The 22,101-nt window shown below is 36.3% G+C and overlaps 1 protein-coding gene across 7 annotated transcripts in view; it reads right to left on the reverse strand.

Annotated features, from left to right (window-relative positions):
* The window catches only part of AKT3 (AKT serine/threonine kinase 3), a 306,055-nt gene that overhangs the window by 76,467 nt on the left and 207,487 nt on the right, over positions 1–22,101 (reverse strand). For 6 of the 7 annotated variants that reach the window (XM_008694783.2, XM_040636074.1, XM_040636075.1 and 3 more), the window contains 2 exons: positions 19,782–19,847; positions 18,404–18,472 (listed from right to left, as the gene is read on the reverse strand). In XM_008694783.2, coding sequence (XP_008693005.1) covers positions 18,404–18,472; positions 19,782–19,847 — 135 coding nt within the window. The remainder of the gene's footprint in view (positions 1–18,403; positions 18,473–19,781; positions 19,848–22,101) is intronic. The other variant, XM_008694786.2, reaches the window with a different exon arrangement.

Below are 22,101 nucleotides of genomic sequence, written 5' to 3' on the forward strand. Positions count from 1 at the left end.
GGGGAGGGGGTCGAGGACCCAGTAAGCACGAGGAACAAAGGATGAGAGCAGACGTCTTGTCAGAAACAGTGCAAACCAGGCCAGAGAGGAGCGGCATCTTTATAGTAATTAAATACAGAACAGGCAAGCTACAATTTTATACACAGCTAAAATAGCTTTCCAAAAATGACGGCAAAATAAAGCCTTTTGGGGACATGCAAAAGGTTAGGGAAATCATCAGAAACACTGCGCTGTAAATGTCCAAGGTAACGCTTCAGGCGGATGCACAATGGTAGCAGATGAAAAACTGGGTCCACACAAGGTAAAGAAGAGACTGCAAATCATAACTTTGTGGGTAAATATATGTTGGCTTTTCTTATGTTTTTAATCTCTGTAAAAGACAGTGCTGGTTTAAAACAAAAATAACAATGCATTGTGGCATTCACAGCACGTGTAAAGGTAAAATGTATTTAACAATAACACAAAAGCTTGAAGGGAGAAAATGAAGGTGTCCTGGTAGAAAGGTCTTATGTAAAATGGTATATACCCTAACTTGAATATAAATGGGGTAAGTTAGGGGTGCCTGGGTGGCTCTTCAGTTGAGTGTCTGACTTCTTTTTGGCTCAGGTCATGATCTCAGGGTCATGAGATCGAGCCCTACGTGGAGGTCCACAATCAGCAGGGAGTCTGCTTGAGATTCTCTCTCTCCCTCTCCCCCTTCCCAAGATCAAGCCTGCTCTCACTCTCTCTCTAAATAAATCTTTTAAAAAAATGGGGTAAGTTGGGACACCCGGGTAGTTCAGTTGGTTAAGCGTCTGCCTTTGGCTCAGGTCCTGATCCCAGGATCCTGGGATTGAGTCCCGCACATCGGGCTCCTTGCTCCTTGCTCTACGGGGAGCCTACTTCTCCCTCTGCCCACTGCTCCCCCTGCTTGTGCTCGCTGTCTCTCTCGCTGACAAATAAGTAAAATCTTTTTTTTTAAATGGGGTAAGTTAAACATGAATTTGTATTTAAAAACCAACCCCCCAAAATTCCTCCCCAATCGTCAAATAAAATGTTAGTGAATTCTATCAAACTCCTGAAATAGAGGTAATAACAATTTCATGCAAATACTTGCAGAAAACAGGAGGAAATACCTCTCAACCATGAGGCCAACATTACCTTAATACAAAACCAGACAAAGACATTACATGAAACAGTATCAATATCCCTCAAAATCATAGATGTAAAAAGACTTAACAAAATTTTACCAGATCATATCTGACAAAAGATGATAATATATTATGATTACTGATGGTTAATCCCAAGAATGAAAGATTGGTTTAACATTTGAAACCAATGTAATTTGCCATATTAACAGACTAAAAAAGGGAAGACCATATGATCATCTCAAATGATGCAGAAGCAGCTTTTAAAACAACTCAATGGCCACTGATACTAAAATCTCCTAACAAACTAGGAACAAGAGAGAACTTCCTCAACCTGATAAAAGACATTTAAAAATGTATAGCTAACATCACAGTAATAATGACGGATTGAATTCTTCTTTTTCCCCCTGGGACTGGGAATGAGAATGTTCACTCCTTTCATTTGGCATGTGCAGGAGTTCCTAGCCAAGCCAAATATGGCATAGACAGACAGACAGATAGATAGACAAATATGTAAATGTCACATAGACTGGAACAGAAGTTAACTGCCTTTACTCACAGACAGCAAGCCTGTCTACATAGAAATTCCAAAGAAATTTACAAAAAAATTATAAAACTAGTGAGATTCAGAAGGCCATGGGATACGGGATACAATGGCAGTACACAAAAAAATCAACTGTATTATATACTAGCAACAAACAACTGGTAATGAAAAACACAACAGAACTATGTAAGGAAAAACTGAACAAAGTTATGCAAGACCTATAAACTGAAAATTACAAAACATTTCAATAGAAATTAGAGAAAACATAAGTAAACAGATATACTGAGTGCATGGATCAGAACACTAATAATACTGGTAAGTCTGTTCTCCTCAAACTAACCTATAGACTCAAAGCAATCCCATCATAGTCCTACCAGGCTTTTCTGTAGAGATTAAGAAGAGATTAAGAAGCTGATACTAAACTGATATGGAAATGCATAGGATCCAGAAGGGCGGCAACAATTCTGAGAAACAACAGTGTGTTTCCTGATTGTAAGATGTACTTTAAAGCTATTTATAATAATCAAGTCAGTATGGTATTGGTATAAGGAGAGACACATCCATGATGGAACGTAACAGGGAGTCCAGAAACAAATATATGGCATCAGTTTTTGCAAAGGTGTCAAGGTCATTCGGAGTACAGAGCCTTTAACAAAAGATGCTGGAGTAACTGGATATTCATATGGGGAAAAAAATGAACCTCAATTATTACCTTACTGTACACATAAGAATCAAATTAAAATAGGTCATAGACCTAAATGTCGTAGGTACAGTTCTAGAAGAAAATATTTGTGACTTAAGGTAGACAAGACTTCTTAGATAAGTAGACCAAAAAAATAAAAGCCAGAAAAGAAAGAATTGATAAACTGGGCCCTTAAAATTAAAAGCTACTGTTGTCAAAAAATATCAGGGAAATGATGAAAAGACAAGGTACAGTACAGGAGAAATTATTTGTGAAATATTTGGCAAACTACTTGTAACTCTTATAATACAGTAAGAAAACAACCCGATTAATAAATAGGCAAAATACTGGGACAGGTCACAAAAAATGTATTTGAACAGCCAAGGAGTATGTGAAAAGATATTTAATATCATTAATCATCAGACAAATGGAACTTATAACCACAATATTACACTTCTATATACTGACTAGAATAACGGAGTTAAAAAGACTGTCCCCGCCAAGTGTTGGTAAGAACGTGGAATAACCAGAATTCTTACAACATCAATACTGGAAACGTCAAATGACACCACTATTTTAGAAAACAGTTTTGGAATTTTTTACAAACATAAACATATGCTTACTATAAACTCGGCAATGATACTGCTCAGTATTTACCCAAGAGAAGAGAATTGGTACATGAATGTGCATATCCCCTTTATTACTGGCGATAACTGGAATTAATCCAAAGTACACCAAGAGCAGGGGAGATTCACACGCCTTCCTATGGCCGTGCAAGGCAGCACGAGCCAGCAAGAAAAGAAACAAACTAGGGGGAAGTATTGGGCTGAGGAAAAGATATGCAGAACATATATTATATGATTCCATTTCAAAGAAATTTCAGAAACGGTAAATCAAATCTTTAGTGTCGGAAGGCAGGTCAGTGGTTGCCTCGGGCCAGGTGTGGTGCAGGATGCGGTGATAGGTGCCATGGCAGAACTTTGTGAGGCTATGGAAATGGTCCACATCTTCGTCATAATGGGGACTCCGTGCAGAGATACGTTTGTCAAAATTCATGTAACTGTATATTTAGAGTGAGCACATTTCATTGTATGTAGATTATACCTAAGCAAAGTTGATTAAGTAATGGAAACAATTTAAATGCTCAAAAATTTGGTCAGGATTTACTAAATTAGAGTGTATCGACACAGTCACTAGACAATGAGAATATATTTTGTAACACTGAATAAAATGAGAAATATGTGTACAGTATAAAAACACGAAAATATATTAACATGGTAATAGCAATTATTGCCGGATGGTGAGATTTAGAGTGGTTTTTATCCTCTCTTTTATACCTTGAAAATTACTTGTAATTATCTGTTTAATACTAATTCCCCAAAACACTGAGTTTTCCTTAAGCACAGAGACCACCTGTCTTGCTCACATCATATACCAAGTACACAGCACAGTGACGGGCTTGGAGCACGCGGTCAATTTTTCAACTGAACGAACTAACTTTTTGGCTTTTTGATGTTCTGCAATGAATGGGCAGTTGTTACATTTATAATAGGAGAAAACCTTACAAAGCTTTCAAATACATGTACTGTTAACTGCTGTGACAAATTTAATGCTCTATTAATTTTGTTTTCTTGGCAGCGGCACAAGGAAAAGAGAAAGACTACGCAAGTACCCCAGAGCTTTGCTTCCTCAGCACCAAACCTAGTATGCAGTATTATGTGCTTAATAAATAGGTGAAGAATAAAGGGAAATTCAAAAATACTTTCCAAGTAATTATTTATAGGGAAAATAAGGCTTACAGTTTTAAAGATACAGTATTTTTTGGAAGCATAATAAAATCATATAAAATAACTGAATATCCTTTTGTTCAAAATAATGAGTTATTTGCTACTCAAGCAAAAGGCTTATGTTTAGAAATTTAAGTCCCTTTCAGCGAAAGACTACATGGTTTTTTGGGTGTTGGACTTAGTCATGTCGTAGGAAGACACTAATGTAAAGAGATTATCTTAACCTACTAAGTAAATAAGTCTGTATTTCATCACAAAACTCAGAATGTTTATTTTGAAAATAAACTGCCATATTTTGAAAAAGTTATGTTCTTTATTTTAACTGAACATTAATTGACATACGACGTCCTACCAGTTTCAGGAATATATCATAGCGATAATGACTTGATATTTTTATATATAATGAAATGATCCTCACAATAATTCTAGTTATGATCTGTTACCATACACCATACATGCCCTATGTTGTACATCAGATCCTCATGACTTATTTTATAAATAAGAGTTTGCATCTCTTAGTCCCCTTCATCTATTTCACCCACCCTCCTCCCTCTGGTAACCAACGGTTTATTTCCTGTATTTATAAATCTATTTCTGTTTTGTTTGTTCATTTGCTTTGTTTTTTAGATTCCACATCGAAGTGGAATCTTATGGTATTTATCTTTCTCTGTCTGACTCATTTTACTTAGCATAATGCCCTCCAGATCCAGCCATGTTGTACTGATGGCAAGATTTCGTTCTTTTTTATGGCTGAGTAACAGTCCATTGTAGATGCTAGTGTGTGTGTGTGTGTGTGTGTGTGTGTACACACAAAGTTACAAAAAAAAACCCATATATATATCTATATATCTCACATCTTTATCCATTCATCTATCAGTAGACACTTAGGTTGCTTTCAAATATCCTGGCTATTGTAAATAACGCTACAATGAGCAGAGATACATATTATCTTTTCAAATTACTGTTTTCATTTTCTTTGAGTAAATATCCCGAAGTGGAATTTGTTGGATCATATGACAGTTCTAGTTTTAATTTTTTGAGAAACTTCCAGGCTGTTCTCCGTGGTGGCTACACAGGTTTGAATTCCCACCAACACTGCAGGAGGGTTCCCTTTTCTCTACATTGTTGCCAACACTTGCGACTTTTTGTTTTTGTTAACAGCCAATCCAATGGGTGTGAGGGGACATCCCACCATCATGAGTTGCATTTTCTGATGATGAGTGATGTTGAGCACCTTTTCATGTGTCTGATGGCTATTTGTATGTCTTCTTTGGAAAAATGTTTATTCAAGTCCTCTGCCCATTTTTCGATAGTTTTTTTTATATTAAGTTGTGTAAGTTTTTAAAATATTTTGGATATTAACCCGATTGGATGTATTATTTACAAATATCTTCTTCCATTCAGTAGGCTGCCTTTTCCTTTCATTGATGGTTTCCTTCACTGTGCGAAAGTTTAGTTTTAATGCAACTTTTCAAAAAAAAAAAAATCTGGACGTAAAAAATGTCCTAAGAACTATCGCTGCAATCTAAGATTTTAAACTCATTTTTTTCTTGCAAATACCACTTTTACAACTTCCAGTCATTCCTTGGTAATGGTAAAAATAAATGGTTAACTAGAGAATAACAAAATATGCTCATTTTCAATGATGACATTCGTTATCATAATACCCACTGAGCTTGAAACCTGAATATGCTGAAGACAACTACTTACTTAAGCAACAAGACACATCAGTCTGTACCATGTGTGGATCAACACATCCCTTGGGTTTGCAAAGACTTAAGATTAAAAGAATGGCTCTGGCTCACCCACAGAGAAACGAATCAATACCAGTGTCTTAGTCTGTTTAGGCTTTGCTATAACAAAACACCAAAGATTCGGGCGGCTTATAAACAATAGAAATTTACTTCTCACAGTTCTGGGAAGTCCAAGATCAAGGGACTGGCAGACTGGGGGTCAGGTGAGAACCTCCCTCCTAGTTCACCAATGGCTATCCTTTTGCTGTATCCTCATGGGGTGGAAGGGCGACTGAACTCTTTGGGGTCTCTCTTATAAGGGGAATAATCCCTCCCACAAGGGCTCCACCACACGACTAATCACCTCCCATAGACCCCACCTCATGGTACCATCACACTGGGGATGAGGTTTCAACACAGGAGTTTTGTGGGGAGGGGGACACAAATACTCAGTCCATAGCAAATACTATACTACACAATTGGAATAGTATTAAATACAGTAGGAAATAAATAGTTGAATACTTAATTTTACAGGATCAAATTGAAATATTCTTACATTTAACAGACAATTCTTCATATAATTACCTTCCAGATAATGTCTATCCTTTTCACAAGCTAACCTCATAGTTTGCATGTATTTCACACAGAAAAATTAATCTAAAGTAATCTATGTTTGTGTTTAGTTTTTAAGTAAGGTTCTTTCAAAAATGATTGTGATACAGACATAAGTATAAAAATGCTGCATTTTAATAATGTAATTCAATATGTATTTCTTTTTTTTAAAGATTTTACTTATTCATTTGTCAGAGAGAGAACACAAGCAAGGGGAGCAACAAAGGCAGAGGGAGAAGCAGACTCCCCGCTGATCAAGGAGCCTAATGTGGGGCTCGATCCCAGGACCCTGGGATCATGACCCGAGCCGAAGGCAGATGCTTAACCGACTGAGCCACCCAGGCTCCCCCAGTACATATTTCTGGAAATACAAATTAACCCTTTAGGGTACTACAGAAGAACTGACAGGGACCTAAGGTCAGAGTTGCTGGACACTGAAACAGTTGTGTGGTGCCAAGTGCGTTAGCTACAGATTGTCAGCTAAATGCCTCAAGCCCTATTCCTCTACTTCTTGGCCTCTTCCTACAAGTCTGAAAATGTAAAAAGAGTTCTAGATCACCAACTAGGTGCCCGATATCTGAAAGAGTAGCCTGTAAACTGGCAATTTTTATAAAAGTGATCCAAGACAAGTTAAGAAACTTTTATGGGATTAAAAGTCACCTACTGAAAATACTTAATAATGTGAAAAGACAAAAAATAGTTTCCTTTAAAAAATCATTTTAATTCCCAATCCATTATAATAATTAAAATAATTTATATTAAAATATTTTATTAAAACTATATTATCAAGATTAAAGAAGAGATTGCTCAGTTCTACCACATTAAATATTAATAGAATCTTCATTTGGAAAATAAAATACACTTTTAAAAAGGTAAAAGTTCTCAAGGTAATTGTTTTAAAATATTTACATTTATTAGGATATATATGAAATATCTGGGCTATTTATGAAATATATCCAATACAATAAAACCAATACAATAAAAATAATAAACATTACCATTTTTAAGCATTAAGAGCAGTACATTCTAAGAACAATCATAAAAGCTACATGTTATTTCCCTATTACGGATGATTAAATATGGTAAGTGATTAAATATAAGTGATTATTCCCATTACTATCACAATAGGCACTACTTTTTAAAGATTTATTTATTCGAGAGAGAGCGTGCAAGCGAGTGGTGGGGGAGAGAGCAAATCCTAAACAGACTCCCCACTGAGCACAGAGCCCCACATGGGGCTCCATCCCAGGACCCTGAGATCATGACCTGAGCTGAAACCAAAAGTCAGACGCTTAACCGCCTGCATCCCCAGGTGTCCCACAGAAGGCACTATTTTTGAGCACTGCTACTCGCTGGGCACTGTGCCAAGTGACTTACGTGCACAATCCCCAAAACATCCTGATAAAATAGATAGAATTATTATCTGCATCATACAAATGAGAAAACTAAGGCTGAGAGGTGTTATAAAACGTGCCGAGCATCACAGAGCTATTAAGTGGGAAAGCTGAGATTCAAACTTAGGCTGTCTGTCTCTAAGGCATATCATCTATTCATTATACTAAAACTACAGTTTCTATTAATTGGAGGCGACAAATGTATAAATTATTCCATTAAGAAGAAATTTCTTAAGTCTCCTTCATAATAGCATAATATGAGCTGCATAAGAGAAGGAACTTATTATAGAACACAGCTTCTCAAAGTGTAGAACGGGAATAAGAATGCAACACATCTTTGCTGGAAGATCAGTGCACCTAGAGCTGGGAGCCACACAGGGTCTCACTAGGTCTCACTGGGTCTCACTCTCAAGAAACTGCTCTCACCACAGCCTCTGTGCATGCAGCTCCTTCCCCAGTACCCACCGCCCATACTTTTTGCTACCAAGTCTCAATCTAAGTGCTACTTCCTTAAACAGGTACCTCAATTTAGAGTAAGTTGGTTCTCCATTATTCTCTCTTATACCATACATTCTGTTCATTGTTATTATAATATTTATTGGGTTTATTTTCTAATGACTGTTTTATTCACCCCAGTGCAAGCTATAAGCACTCAATAAACATTTCTGAATGATAAACAAACCTTATTTGGAAAACATACGTCTTTACATAGTCCATTGGTCAAAAAAAAAATAGGAAATGAGAAATTAGACAACTTGGGAAAAGAACAGATCTAACAGATATTAAAAAAAAATCTGAAAACATATGTAACATTAAAAATATGCTATAAATAGTCATATGCAAAGACAACATAAAACTGGTTTCTACAGGGAAGTTTATACATTAAATATTTATATTAGAAAAGAAAAATGGTTTAAATAAATGCTTCAAATTTCCACATTATGAAACAAGGGTAAGAAAAACAAAGCAGTAGTGGTAGTAGGAAATAATAAAGATAAGAGCAAAAAACAATGAAACAGACAACCCCAAAATAATAGAAGAAAATCAATAGAACCTAAAGCTGAAAATATCTACAAAGATTATTAACCTTTAGGAAGAATGATCAGAAATGAAAAGATAGAAGACCCAAACTGCAATATTAAAAGAGAGACATTAACCACTGCTCCCTATAGACACTAATGCAATAACATGAGAACATTAACAATATTAAGCAAATACACTAAAAAATTTAGATGAAATGAACAAATTCTTGGAAACATATAAACTATCAAAGATTACTCAAAAAAATGCATGGTTATATACTGATACATACCTACAAACACACACACACACGAGTGTGTGTGTGTGTGTGTGTGTGTGTGTGTATTTCCCCACCACCACCACCACCACCACCAATTCACTGTTAAAAACCTTTCTACAAAGAAAACTCTTGGTCCAAAAATTTCACTGATGAAATCTACCAGAAAACAGAAGAGGAAGCAATGCTTTCCAACTCATTTCAAGAGGTCAACATTATCTTGAAAACAAACCCAGAGACATTACTTGGGGTTTGGAAGAGGAGAGACCTAAAGAATATTATAATGGAACAAATATTTAAAATTCTTAACAAAATTTTAGCAAACTGGATCCAAACACATCAAGAGGATAATACCTCATAACCAAGTGGGGTTTATCTAAGAAAGGCAAAACTGGTTTAACATTAAAAATCAAACAACAAAATTCAAGGTATTAGCAGAGTAAAGAAGAAACAAACATGCATGAGATTAGAAAGAAGTAAAATTGTGTCTGTTCTCATATGATATGATCATCTACACAGAGAATCTCAACATCTTTACAAAAAATTTTTTTAGCAAAAATGTAAGATTCAAGGGTAATAAATATCAACTGCATTTCTATATATTATCAACCAATAATTCAAATTTGGAAGACCAATTACTTACAATAACATCAAAAACATAAAATAGTTCATGATAAATTTAATAAAAATGTCAAGACCTGTACACTAAAAACAACATAATATTGTTGAGAAAAAAATTTTTTAGTCTAAATAATCAGAAAGACATACCATGTCCATGGATCAGAACAAATATTGTTAATATGTCTATTCTCTCTAAATTGATCAACAAATTTAATACAAGCCCAGTTAAGATGCAGGAGACCTTGTAGAAATCAACAAGCTTATTCTATAATTTATATGGAAATGTTAAGGAAATAAGATTGTCAACAATTTTTTAAAAGAAGAGAAAAAGTAGAAGACCCAAAACTGCCCAATTTTAACACTTACACTAATGTAAGTGTTAAAGACAATGTGGCAGTCATAAGAATGGATAGATATAAAGAGGGTCTAGATATTGTTCACATGTATATGATCAACCGATTTTTTTTACAAAGGTGTCTGGGTAATTTAATGGGAAACAGATTGTATTTTCAACAAATATGCTGGAACAATTAGATATCCAAATGCAAAAAGAGAGAGAGAGAGAGAGAGAGAAAGAAAGAGAGAAAGAAAAAGAACGCGGACTCTTATATAGGACCATATAAAAAAATTAACTTGAAATGAATCATAGACCTAAATGTAAGTGCTAAAACTATTCACCCTTTTAGAAGAAAACATGGAAGAAAAATCTTAAACTTGGGTGAGGAAAAGATGTTTTAAATTAAGCACAAAATGCACAAACCATACCCCCCCCACACACATACAAAACCTGATTAAACATATTTCATCTACTTGAAAAGAGTTGTCCTTCAATAGACACTTTTAAGAAAGCCTATCAAAAGAAGATACCCAAATGGCAAATCAATACAGGAAGATGCTCAATATCATTAGTTGTTCAGGAAGTTCAAATTAGAACTACAAGACACCACTACACACCCATCAAAACGGGTAAAATTTAAAGATTAACCATGCCAACTGTGATGATGACATTAAATAAGGTCCTAGAAATACAAAATGCAATTTGGCAGTTTTTTACGAAGTTCAACATACCAAATGACACAGAAATTGCATTCCTAGATATCTACCCAAGATAAATGAAAATGTATGTCCATACAAAGTTTTGTACCTGAATATTCACAAGTTTTTTTCATAATAGCCCAAACTGCAAAGAACCCAAATGACTATTCACCCCAGTGCAAGCTATAAGCACTCAATAAACATTTCTGAATGATAAACAAACCTTATTTGGAAAACATATGTCTTTAAATAGTCCACTGGTCAAAAAAAAAAAAAAATAGGAAATGAGAAATTAGACAACTTGGGAAAAGAACAGATCTAACAGATATTAAAAAAAAATCTGAAAACATATGTAACATTAAAAATATGCTATAAATAGTCATATGCAAAGACAACATAAAACTGGTTTCAGTATGTATGACTACATACTAGTGATTTTATAAGCATGTTATGATACTACCATGTAATGGAGTACATCTATAAAAAGAAACAAGCTAGTGATAAATGCAACAATTCTGATCAGTTTTTAAAGTAATATGCTAAGTGAAAAATGCAGAACACAAAAGACTAGATACTGTGTTTGGAGACTATACTTTGGGGGGGGTTATACTTTTTAATATTTAGGTATCGTGTTGCGATTGCCTTTGTGTTTTTTTCTTCAAGGTCTCCAATTGTACATATTTTGCCTTTGATTTTCACTCTTTTGATATGCTTACTCTGAGTAATCCAACCTTTGTGTGAGAAGTTTAATTACCCTGAAAATGTGGTGTTGTGCCATAACCACACAGACGAGAAGAATCGTGGAAATAGGCAAAGCCTGGTCAGCTCCAACAGTTCCATTCCAGTCTTCTCATCTGAGAGTCTAGATATGAAAGTAAGCCTCTTAGATGTTGAGGCTAGCTAAGGCGTTGAATTATTACCTTAGATGCAGTGATATATTAGTTTAATGATTTATTTTAGAAAATTAGCCTTGAAGTATTATAAAAAGTATACTGAAATACAGTATATACTAAAGTATAGACTAAAAATATTCCCAAACTTATTTTGTGTTCAACTTTATGTGCTAAAGTTAATATTATAATGCATCTTTCTTGGCTTGGGAATTTCTGAAAAAGCTTTGGATGAAAGCAGAATTCTGGTATAACCTAGATAATATATTAATAACTAAAATAGTTAGCAAAGAAATTAACTTGTCGGACTCCTGACAATAAAGATATTTATATACATATAAACTTAGTAAAATTTTCAAAATCATCACTATGAATATAAAATGATACTTTTAATTTAAAAATCACCCAAATCACACCTCCATAAATTAGTAAGTAGAACTAGAGTGCCGACTGCCGGGACTTCTGCCTCATGTGAATTTAAAATGAGAGGATTCTGGTTCACTGAAGACAAAAATGCCAGCCAATAATGAAAATCTGAAATAAGTATGAGAGGATCTCAAGACTGCCATGAAACTCAAAGTCATATGCAAAAAATAAAGTGAATTTTATCAAAGCAATTAATATAGTGTACAATGATCTAATAAGTACAGACAAGAATAGTGAATAAGTGAAAGTCTTAGTTTCATCTGTATCCACATAAACAGAGGAATGTGAAGAATTTATCAGATGAGTAAACATTTCTACAGAGCGATTTTCCTTTATCGCCTAATGGATATTTTAACTTCCAATTTCAGCCTGAAGAGAGGTTTACAGAAGTCCAGAAAGAAATACGGCTGAGTAAGTGTTGGGGGAAGAATCCTAAGTAGAGACATTCTAGTTTTATTTTTTTTATTATATTTTAAGAATTTTATTTTTAAGTAATCTCTACCCCCAATGTGGGGCTTGAACTCACAACCCCAAGATCAAGAGTAGCACGCTCCACCAACTAAGCCATCCAGGCGATCCTTAAGTAGAGGCATTCTAAATCAACCACCACCATCTTGGTCAGTTTTCACTTTACTTTTTCTTTTTTTTTCTCAGAATATTTTTTTCCTTCTTATATAAATTTAGTAATATCTAAAAGCCACAAAAAGAGAGTTGATTTGGATATGTTAGCAGCAGTGTCACTGGTTTTGTTACTACAGTGCTTTCATAATTTGTTCTCCACATGCTGACTGACTATTTATCCAAGGTGGCCCTGAATTCACTCTTACAACCCTGAGCTTCAAATCCACCCTTGTACATTCCATTCCATCGCCAAGGTTCATGCCTCGCATCAACCCAAGAAAAAGGAAGAATCCATGCACCTGCTTAGGAACTAGTCTTCGTCAAATCCAACACACGTTTTTCAATTGTTATCTTGCAGGATTCACTCTACTTTGTTCTACTTAATATACCATACTTAGCTTTGCAGGCTTCTCTCGCCTGGCTCCTTCTGCTCAGGATGCTCCTGAGGCTTCTCTCATCACCAACACATCTAATGTTGGTATCTCCGGGCACCATTCTTGGCCACTAATGTTCTAACTCTACATACTTTTCTTACCCTGGACATTTCTTCCCCTCTTTGGTTCTAGCACTGCTGAGGAACTATTTGTATGTCCGACCTAACTCTACCTCCCTGTTAGCCCCACTAGGTACTTCAAATATAAGATGATCACGCTAGAATTCATTCCTCATCCTGTGTTTCCTGACTTTTTGAACAGCCCAGTATCTATGCAAGTCCCCCCAAGCAGTAAATAGGAAACTGTGTGATGTTTTTCTCTTTCCATTCAGTCATTAAATCCTGGAAATACTAGGGGTGTGGGTGGCTCAGTTGGTTAAGCACCTGACTCTTGGTTTCAGCTCAGGTCATGATCTCATGGATCGTGGGATCAAGCCCCATGTCAGGCTCCGCATTCAGCATGGAGTCTGCTTGGGATTCTCTCTCTGTCCCCTCCTGTGAACCTCCCTCTGTGCCTGTTCTCTGTCTTTTCTCTCTAAAATAAGTAATAGATCTTTAAAAATCAATCCATCTATCCATTCATCCATCTATCTATCTATCCATCTATCCTGGAAATTCCAGTACCTAAACATGATTATAATTTTATTCCTTCTAATATTGCCTCAATTAATGACCCTATTTGTTTATAACTGGATAAGTAAAAACCTAAATGCAGTATCCTCTCAAGTAGTTTTCCTGTTTCCAGTTCTGTCTTCTTCTTTTCCCTCCTTCCTTCCTTCCTTCCTTCCTTCCTTCCTTCCTTCCTTCCTTCCTTCCTCCCTTCCCTTCCTGTCTCTACGCTGTCTCTTGCTGACCCCATTTCTTGAATTCACATATGTCAACTGCAATTACGAGGTGGTCCCCATTGTAGTGACTGTAAGCAGTCACTGTTGATTTCTTACACCAATATCCTCTCACAATCCACTTCCATTAAAATATATTTAGTGCTTTAAGCAATGCTGGCAAACACAGGGATAATAACAAGCATGGCCACAAGCATGCCAAATTCCTGTGCAACCTATCAGGCTGAAAGAAGTTCATATATTTACAAAAATGTGAAGGTCAGAAAAAGAATGTCTCGACTGCTGTATTTATATGTCATGATAAAACATTACAGAACACAAGCTAAAAGGATGCTATTGCTAATTAAATATCAAGACAACAAGTATGAATTAAGTAAAAATTGGGCTCGTGATAATTACTGCAATAGGACCACTGAAGAAGCCCATCTGAGGGCACAGGTTGGATATAAAGAGATTTGAGGATGTGGCCCTTTGGGTGAGCATCGTTTACCAGAGCTTCCTTTCTGTCTTAAAATCTTTTAAGAAGATTTTATTTATTTGAGAGAGGGGGAGAGAGAATGAGTGGGGGAGAAGCGGAGGGAGAAGGACAAGGAGACTCTGCACTGAACGCAGAGCCCAACACCGGGCTCGATCCCACAACCCTGTGATCATGACCTGAGCCAAAATCAAGAGCTGGAGGCTTAACTGGCTCAGCCATGCAGGTGTCCCCAGGGCTTCCTTTTCAACAGGCGGTCTCTTAGATGCCACCCAGAGGTGCCCCATCGGGTAACTCCCCCTGGGCATCAGTGAGTGCCGGTATGGACTGCCTGGATAAGTTTATAGCCTCCCTTACTTTACCTCTATCTCAAACTTACTTCCAAACATAAGTACCATGCTTAGTATTTTTTCTACAGCAACAGAGTTTTCTACATTTCTAGGAAGCACCCCTGGGCAGAATAAATACCGTGGTGAACCTAAAGCAAAACCAAAATTAAGTAAGTCACCATACAGATATACCGAACATAGATTTCCTTTGCAGAAATGATAAATTAAAGAACAGAAATAATCACATCAAGTTCCAAGAACTAAATAACTATTCGTATTTATAAAGTACATTCAAAAGTACATCTAAAATGTATTTTAAAATATCTCATAATTTTAAAGAGAGAAAAATTGGGAAATTATATATACAAAACTTTCATTTTTACTAAAATTGTGTAAATACAATCAAAATTTCCTTTTACATATATACATGGCAATGCTGTAATTACTATCCGTGCACTTGAAAATTATATACCACGTACAGAATCGGTTCACCTGCTGCAATTCATGAAATAATTTAGTCTTTATCTATAAACACATTCTTGAAACAGAAATTCCGAAAAAAGAGAGAAATAATGTAGGAGTTTCAGTGCTAAAGAAAACCATCTGGCTAGTCTGAAAATCTGCTTTTGTGTGTAAAATTGTTTCAATAATCATCATTTAATTAATCGCAGAAGTACTCTAGGATGAGAATGAGAGTGTGGGTGCAGCGGCCCCCAGGAGGGTCTGAAGCATCCCTCATCACACAACACGGAACCCTCTCCCTCCCGTGAAGTCCGGTGGTCCTTCACCTGCAGCTGTGATACAAGCAATAATTACCACTCCACCCTTAGTGTGGGTATTGTATCTCATCTTCCCCACCTGACTGTAAACTCTTTGAGGGTAAGATCTATGTTGATTCAGATTTTACGCCCCACAATACCTACCCGGGTGCCTTGCACAAAGCCTCAAAAAATACATATTTATAAAGACACTCAAAGGTACTCCCTCCTGAAAAAAACATTTTCAAGTTTTCTCCCAAAATAAACTATGTAGTACATTACTTTCTATTTTTCTTCCTACTTCTCAGCAGTTTCCAGTTCAAAAATCCCTGTTGATCCGTGCTCTCAGAGAGAGTTTATTCATCCATTCACTTGGCTTATTCATTCAAACCACCCGATAAATATTTGTCACGTTTCCACTTTGCCAGGTAGTGTGTAAGGTGCTGGGGTTACACCAGCGACAAAGCCCCTAGGGAGCTAGAGTCTAGTAGGAAGGGCATACAAGTCAACGGGCAATTATAAAACAACGTGATAATTGTTATAATAGATGTAAAGACATGATACTCTGTAAGAGTATTTCTCCAATTTAAGAGTGTTTCTCCAAGTTTTTGTTTGTAGTTTATCATTTTCCTGAAATTATGGTCTTCCCTGGTCATCTATCCATCCGTCCGTCCACTTAACTTTCTTCCTTCATTTTTAAAGACATAATACACACCTCTATGGTACAAAATATAAAAACTGCTCAAGAATACATAATCGAGAAACAAGTCATCCTCCTACCTTGTCCCCAGCCACTTGGTTTATCTTCCCAAAGGTAGGCACCAATGCCCAGTGCATAACCACAGAGACTCTGGTCACCGCACACACAGAGACACTTACCACATGCACGTGGTCCTACTTTCTTCTAACCATGACAATGGGGGCATGTTTTAGACTCTCCACCTTGTTTCTTTCACTTCATAATGTGTCTTAGAAATTGTTCTCTCTCAGCCCACGTGGGCTGCCTTCATTCTTTTTAATGGATATGAAGTATTCCAGTGCATGGCTACAACACGATTTACTTAAGCAGTCTCCTTGGCAAACGCTCATCGGAGGTTCTACAAACGCTGCACTGAGTATACTTATCCATGGGTCATTCTGTGGTACATCTCTGAATATGTCTGTGGGATATATCCCCATAAGTGAAATGGCTGGCTCCGAGAATATGAGCGCTTCTTACTTTGATAGATACTACTAACATTGAGGATTCACCAGTTTAATTTTCCACAAAACAAAATACCCACCTTCACAACGTAAATTATAACCTTTATAGAAATGGCTCCCAAATCTGTACCCGCAGTTCTGACCCCTTATTTATTTTCCGTGCTATCTCTGTGATATTTGCATGGTCTTTCCATATACACATTTCCTTGGATCCTTAGGAAAACCCTTTTTGAAACCAAATTTATAGTCTTCCCCTTGACACATTCTTCTTAAGTTCACTCTACTAGGTCTCCCTGATTCCAACCCAAAGCCACTTTGGATCGTTCTCTCTTTCTACCCACACCCAATGCACTGGTCATTAAAGTGGACCGACCCTGCACAATTCCACAAAGTTCACTGTCTTTGTATTTTCTCAGACAACCTCTGACTGCAATGCCTGGGCTATTCTCAGCCAACCACTCAGGTTCTCTCTGTCTTGTGCTCACCCTGGTGATTCTGGTCACATGAAGTATCTTCTCAGGTCAGTCCCCACTGAAATCTCAGTAAGCGCTGAAGGTCTACCCTTCATGCCAAATCACCCAGAAAGCATTTTCCTTTCTTTTTTCTTTTCATAAAGCATTTTCTAATATGAATTTATGAGCACTTAAGGTCCTTCACTACACATTCTAATCTATAATACACTTATGAGGTGAATTATAAACGTCTTCATAGAAAGGATGATGTCTTAGCACATTCTGTTTAACCCACACTGCCCTGGCATTTAAAAGGTGATTACCAAATGAATGGATGAATGTTTGCAATGAGGTAATTCCTACAAGTCAGATAATTCTATAGGAGAAAATATTCTATAGAGGATATTTAATACATTTATTTTGGAAAATAAAACTATTTTAAGGTCTGTGAGATACACTCCCCTATTTAATAATTGAATTTCAGAAAACCCACAATGTAAACTATTTCCAATTAACTATTACAGTAAATTAAAAATTTCTCTCACATTGATTCTGATCCAAAACAGGGAGGACAAGGGACAGGGAACAAAGGAATAGGTGAGATGTTACCACTACACTGATTTCATTCCTCTTCAAAACTACAAGATCTTTTTCAAATCTCTCAAAATGGTCAAGGTTACTCTAACTACTGTGTAAAAGAAGAGGGAACTCAGCCACGATGTGCCTACAGACTATCACTCAAGTGAGTTTAAAATGGGCTAAATAATCTTTTACCAGTTTCACAAACACTTGAAAAGAACTTTGCAAAGCATCATAAATCCTGTATTCCCAGCTTCCAAAATTAAATCACATGATTTCCAAAAGCATATTTGTGCTAAAATATTTTACATTTAAAAAACAGAGGGAGAAAAAGAATATGATTATGCTTTCTAATATGTAAAGGCAGTCATCAAAAATAAGCGACCATTACGTTTCATTAGAAATGATTCAGCTCCCATCTACCCCGTCCTAGAAGGAGCTACACGAACCCTGGCCAGGAAGTAGAGAACTGTTACGTTACAATTTATATTTTCAGTAAGTAAGAAAAATGATGACAATACTACCATGCATATTCAAGTGCTGGATTTTACTTCTTGACTCACCTCTCCCCCATTTACATATTCCATCACAAAACACAAACGGTCTTTTGTCTGGAAGGAATATTTCAAGGACTTGAAATGAAAAAGAAAAAATGTTACATTATAATCCAATATTCTTATAACGATACCAAAATAGAGTACTTAGAAACAGTAAGCTTGAGGGATGAAATGAATTGTTCTTACTCCTTCAGAGTGTGGAAGAGTTTTGAAGAACATAAAACAAACTGTGTTTAGGTCAGCATTGGCTACTGTTAGGCAAAAAGTCAAAATTAAAACTTTAAGTAAAAACACACTTAGTAACTGTGAGAGAGCACCTCTCAGTCTATCATGCTGTCTATTTGAAACCTTGTTAGTCCCCGAAGTTCCCATCCTCACGGCCTTCAAGTGAGGAAGTCTCAGGAACACGGTTAGAGCAGTTACACTCAGGCTGCTAACAGAGTTCCCACCCGGCTTTCTGCATACTGGCTGGGTGCATAACACGACGGAATTCAACAGAGTTGGTTCATATAATTGTGTAAGTTATAATGATATCAGAACTGTAGAGCTGCCTTATTATACTGGACAATATGCCCACAGCAACGTCACAAGTCAGTCTAGTATCTGATTACACCTCTGAAAACATTCCTAATTTACATAATGCGAAATCTTTAAAAGGTTCCCCCTTTGGAAAGTCTACCGGTTATTTTTTTTTCTCTTTCTTTTCTACCTGTTATTTTTAATCTTAATACACTTCAGTAGAACCAGGAACAAATTATGTCGCTATTATAAGCAATCTAAGTACAAGACTAAAAAAATCAGTTTCTTTCAAAACAAGTAATATGCATGTAAGTCAAGAAAACGTCATGACTTATACTACCTTTAATTTAATGTATTCAGTATTCCTGGGTTTCTTAAAGTACTCTATATCTTCGGGAAGTCTCAATTTCTCTAAGAAATATTCAGTAAAGATTTTGTGCCTTTCCTATCTGAAGACAACGCTGCTTGATCATTTAAATATTTATCAGAAGCCAATAAACACGGGAAACATAAAATCGTTATGTTTAAAACTAAGAATTTCTTTTAAGTCTACCATTTTCTCAGTGGTCTCTGTAAATTTGCTCTACGGTTTTTTGTTTTTGTTTTCTTCTTGTTTTTGAAGGCAGTGAAATTCATGAGGAAAAGTCTCAGAAAAGAAATGGATGTATAAGAGGGATGACAAAGGCATAATATTGTAAACTGAGGCCATACATTGCAATCATGTCAAAGAAATAAGACTTACAGTGTTTCCACAAAGAAAATGGCATCCCTAAATAAATGTTATTTTTCATGGCTTAGTTTTTGCAATAAAACACCCTTAAATTTAAAATGTTATGACTATCACATCTGTCCTTTAGTCACTTACTGTTAAAAAGGGATGTCTAGTGTTCTTTAATACTCTGCTTTCCGTTAGAGTATGCGCCACTTCATCCTACAAAAGAAAAAGGCAAACCTTTAAGATATGTACTAAGCACTAGTAATATCAAATTTTCACTATTTCTCTAAGACTGGAAAAGGTTAAACCTAGAGACAGAAAAAGATCTGAATAGGCAATGACATGTTTCCTTTATTGCTATGCTTTTCTTCCACAGCCCCTCCAAAAAAAGATCAAATTAATTATTTCAATCAGATGGCTGTAAGGTATAACAAACTCATATACACTCAGTCTTACTTAATCAGATTATATTGATAATGATCAAAAATCACCAAAAAGTTATCAGGGACGCAGATGATTAAATAGTTACCCTTGCCCCTTGAAGGCAATGCCTTAGCAGCTAATATTTAGGCATGGAGTAGTTAATATCCCCATGTTTGCAATATATTTTATTCAGGAGGATATAAAGGTATATTTCAGTAAAGATCATCAAAATTGTAAGTCTCCTACTTAAGAGAAAAAGCAGTTCCTGAAAATAGGAACACAAAATATACAGATAAGGTTTAATTGTCAACTATACATTTTAGAAATAGAAACAGAATATAAAAATTGTATCTTTTTGCTTGTGGCTTTTTAACGTGCTTCATAAAAAAAAAAAAGAAAAGTCACAACCTACTTTAGGTGACAATTTAAAAAATCTGGGTGTATTTCAAACCAAAAATAAGTGTATTTCCCCAATCTTGTACATAAATCTCATCTTGACATAAAAAATGAACTAGGAGACATTTTCTTCAACATATGGAGACTGGAAAAATGTTTCATATTTCAAAAATAACACCATCTTCAAGAAGAAAGGAAAGGAAGACACTGCTGAAACTAACACAGCACCTCGGGTCTTTGCCTCTCTAGCAAGAGCCCAAACAAAGCTCTTGCTGGATTAATGTTTCCACACTGTCAGCAAATCACAATCAGATTGTGAGTAAGACGTGGAGAGCAAAACACTGGGTCACTGCATTATATTCATCATCTGACCTTAGTCAGACCTAGAAGATAAATGAGAAATAGACTGATCAAAGATGCTAAGCCCCAGAAGCCATTCCAAGAGGGCAGGACCAGCCACGTCTGAACAAGGCAAGTGTAATTAACAACACGGTGTTTAAAACCGGTAGTGAAACAAAGTGTGGGTATGAAACCACTCCCGAATTATCTGTTTAATAAGAATGAGGCTTAAGTGCTCAAACAATTTGAAAGCCTCTGTCACATCATACTACAGTTTTTAAACGAATTGGAATAATAGCACACATCTTAATGCAAACTAAATCATAAGCAGAAATGATAGCATAACTGTTTTCTACCTAGCATAATGATTAGCACACAGTAGAGACTTAACAAATGTTTGTTGAACTGAACTGTTTATCACAGGGATAAATTCCAGATGTTAGGGGTGTGAGACTTCATTAACTCACTCACTCATCCCTTCCACAACTATGTACCGAATCTATTCTGGGCTTGTTCTACGCACAGCAAACACGACCCAAACAACAAACACAGGATCCCTGCCCTCAGGGCACTTTCTGTCTCCCTCACAGATGGTGATCAATGTTACTGGGGGAAAAGCAGAGACCAGGCTACCGTAGTTTAAGAGCATCACGTGCCATACAGTGAACTACACCAGGAAGCATGAGGCAGGTGGCTCCACCGTGACAAACGCAACCAAATCCAGTCCTTAGAAACCAAAACCCTTGATATGCCCTCAACTAAATGCTGATGACAATGTAGAGATAAAGGGGTTTTAAAAAAAAGACATGATCCTGCTGCTCAGGGAGTCACAGGCTAGTGGAAAAGACATAACAGATGGGTAAATATCCAACTTAATAAATAATTACTAATTCTGATGAGTGACATGAAGAAAAAATGGGGGTATCTACTATCCTAAATGGGTAATGAAGAAAAACTAACATTACTGGAAGAGTATAAGGTGGGTAATGTGATGATGGAGGAGGCAGGGGGTGACACAGTCTGATTTCTATTTTTAAAAGTTTACTCAGGCTCCTCTGAGTAGGAGGACAGCAAAAATTGCAAGGATCAAGCAGGAGACAACAAGGAGTCTGAGAGAGAAAAGAGGACGGCTCTTTCTACTGTGGTAGCAGCAGGAGCAGGAAAAAAGGGGGCCACTGTGAAATCTTTTTGAGATATAATATTAACAGTCATAATCCAAAAGTTACCTGCCTCCAACATGAGGGGGTCTCAAAAGAAACCTCTCTTTACGGGCAGTCAGAAGGAGATTCACAGAAGAGATGCCACTTTGCAG

This window comes from Ursus maritimus, unplaced genomic scaffold (assembly GCF_017311325.1).
Source record: "Ursus maritimus isolate PB19 unplaced genomic scaffold, ASM1731132v1 scaffold_2, whole genome shotgun sequence".
NCBI lineage: Eukaryota > Metazoa > Chordata > Mammalia > Carnivora > Ursidae > Ursus > Ursus maritimus.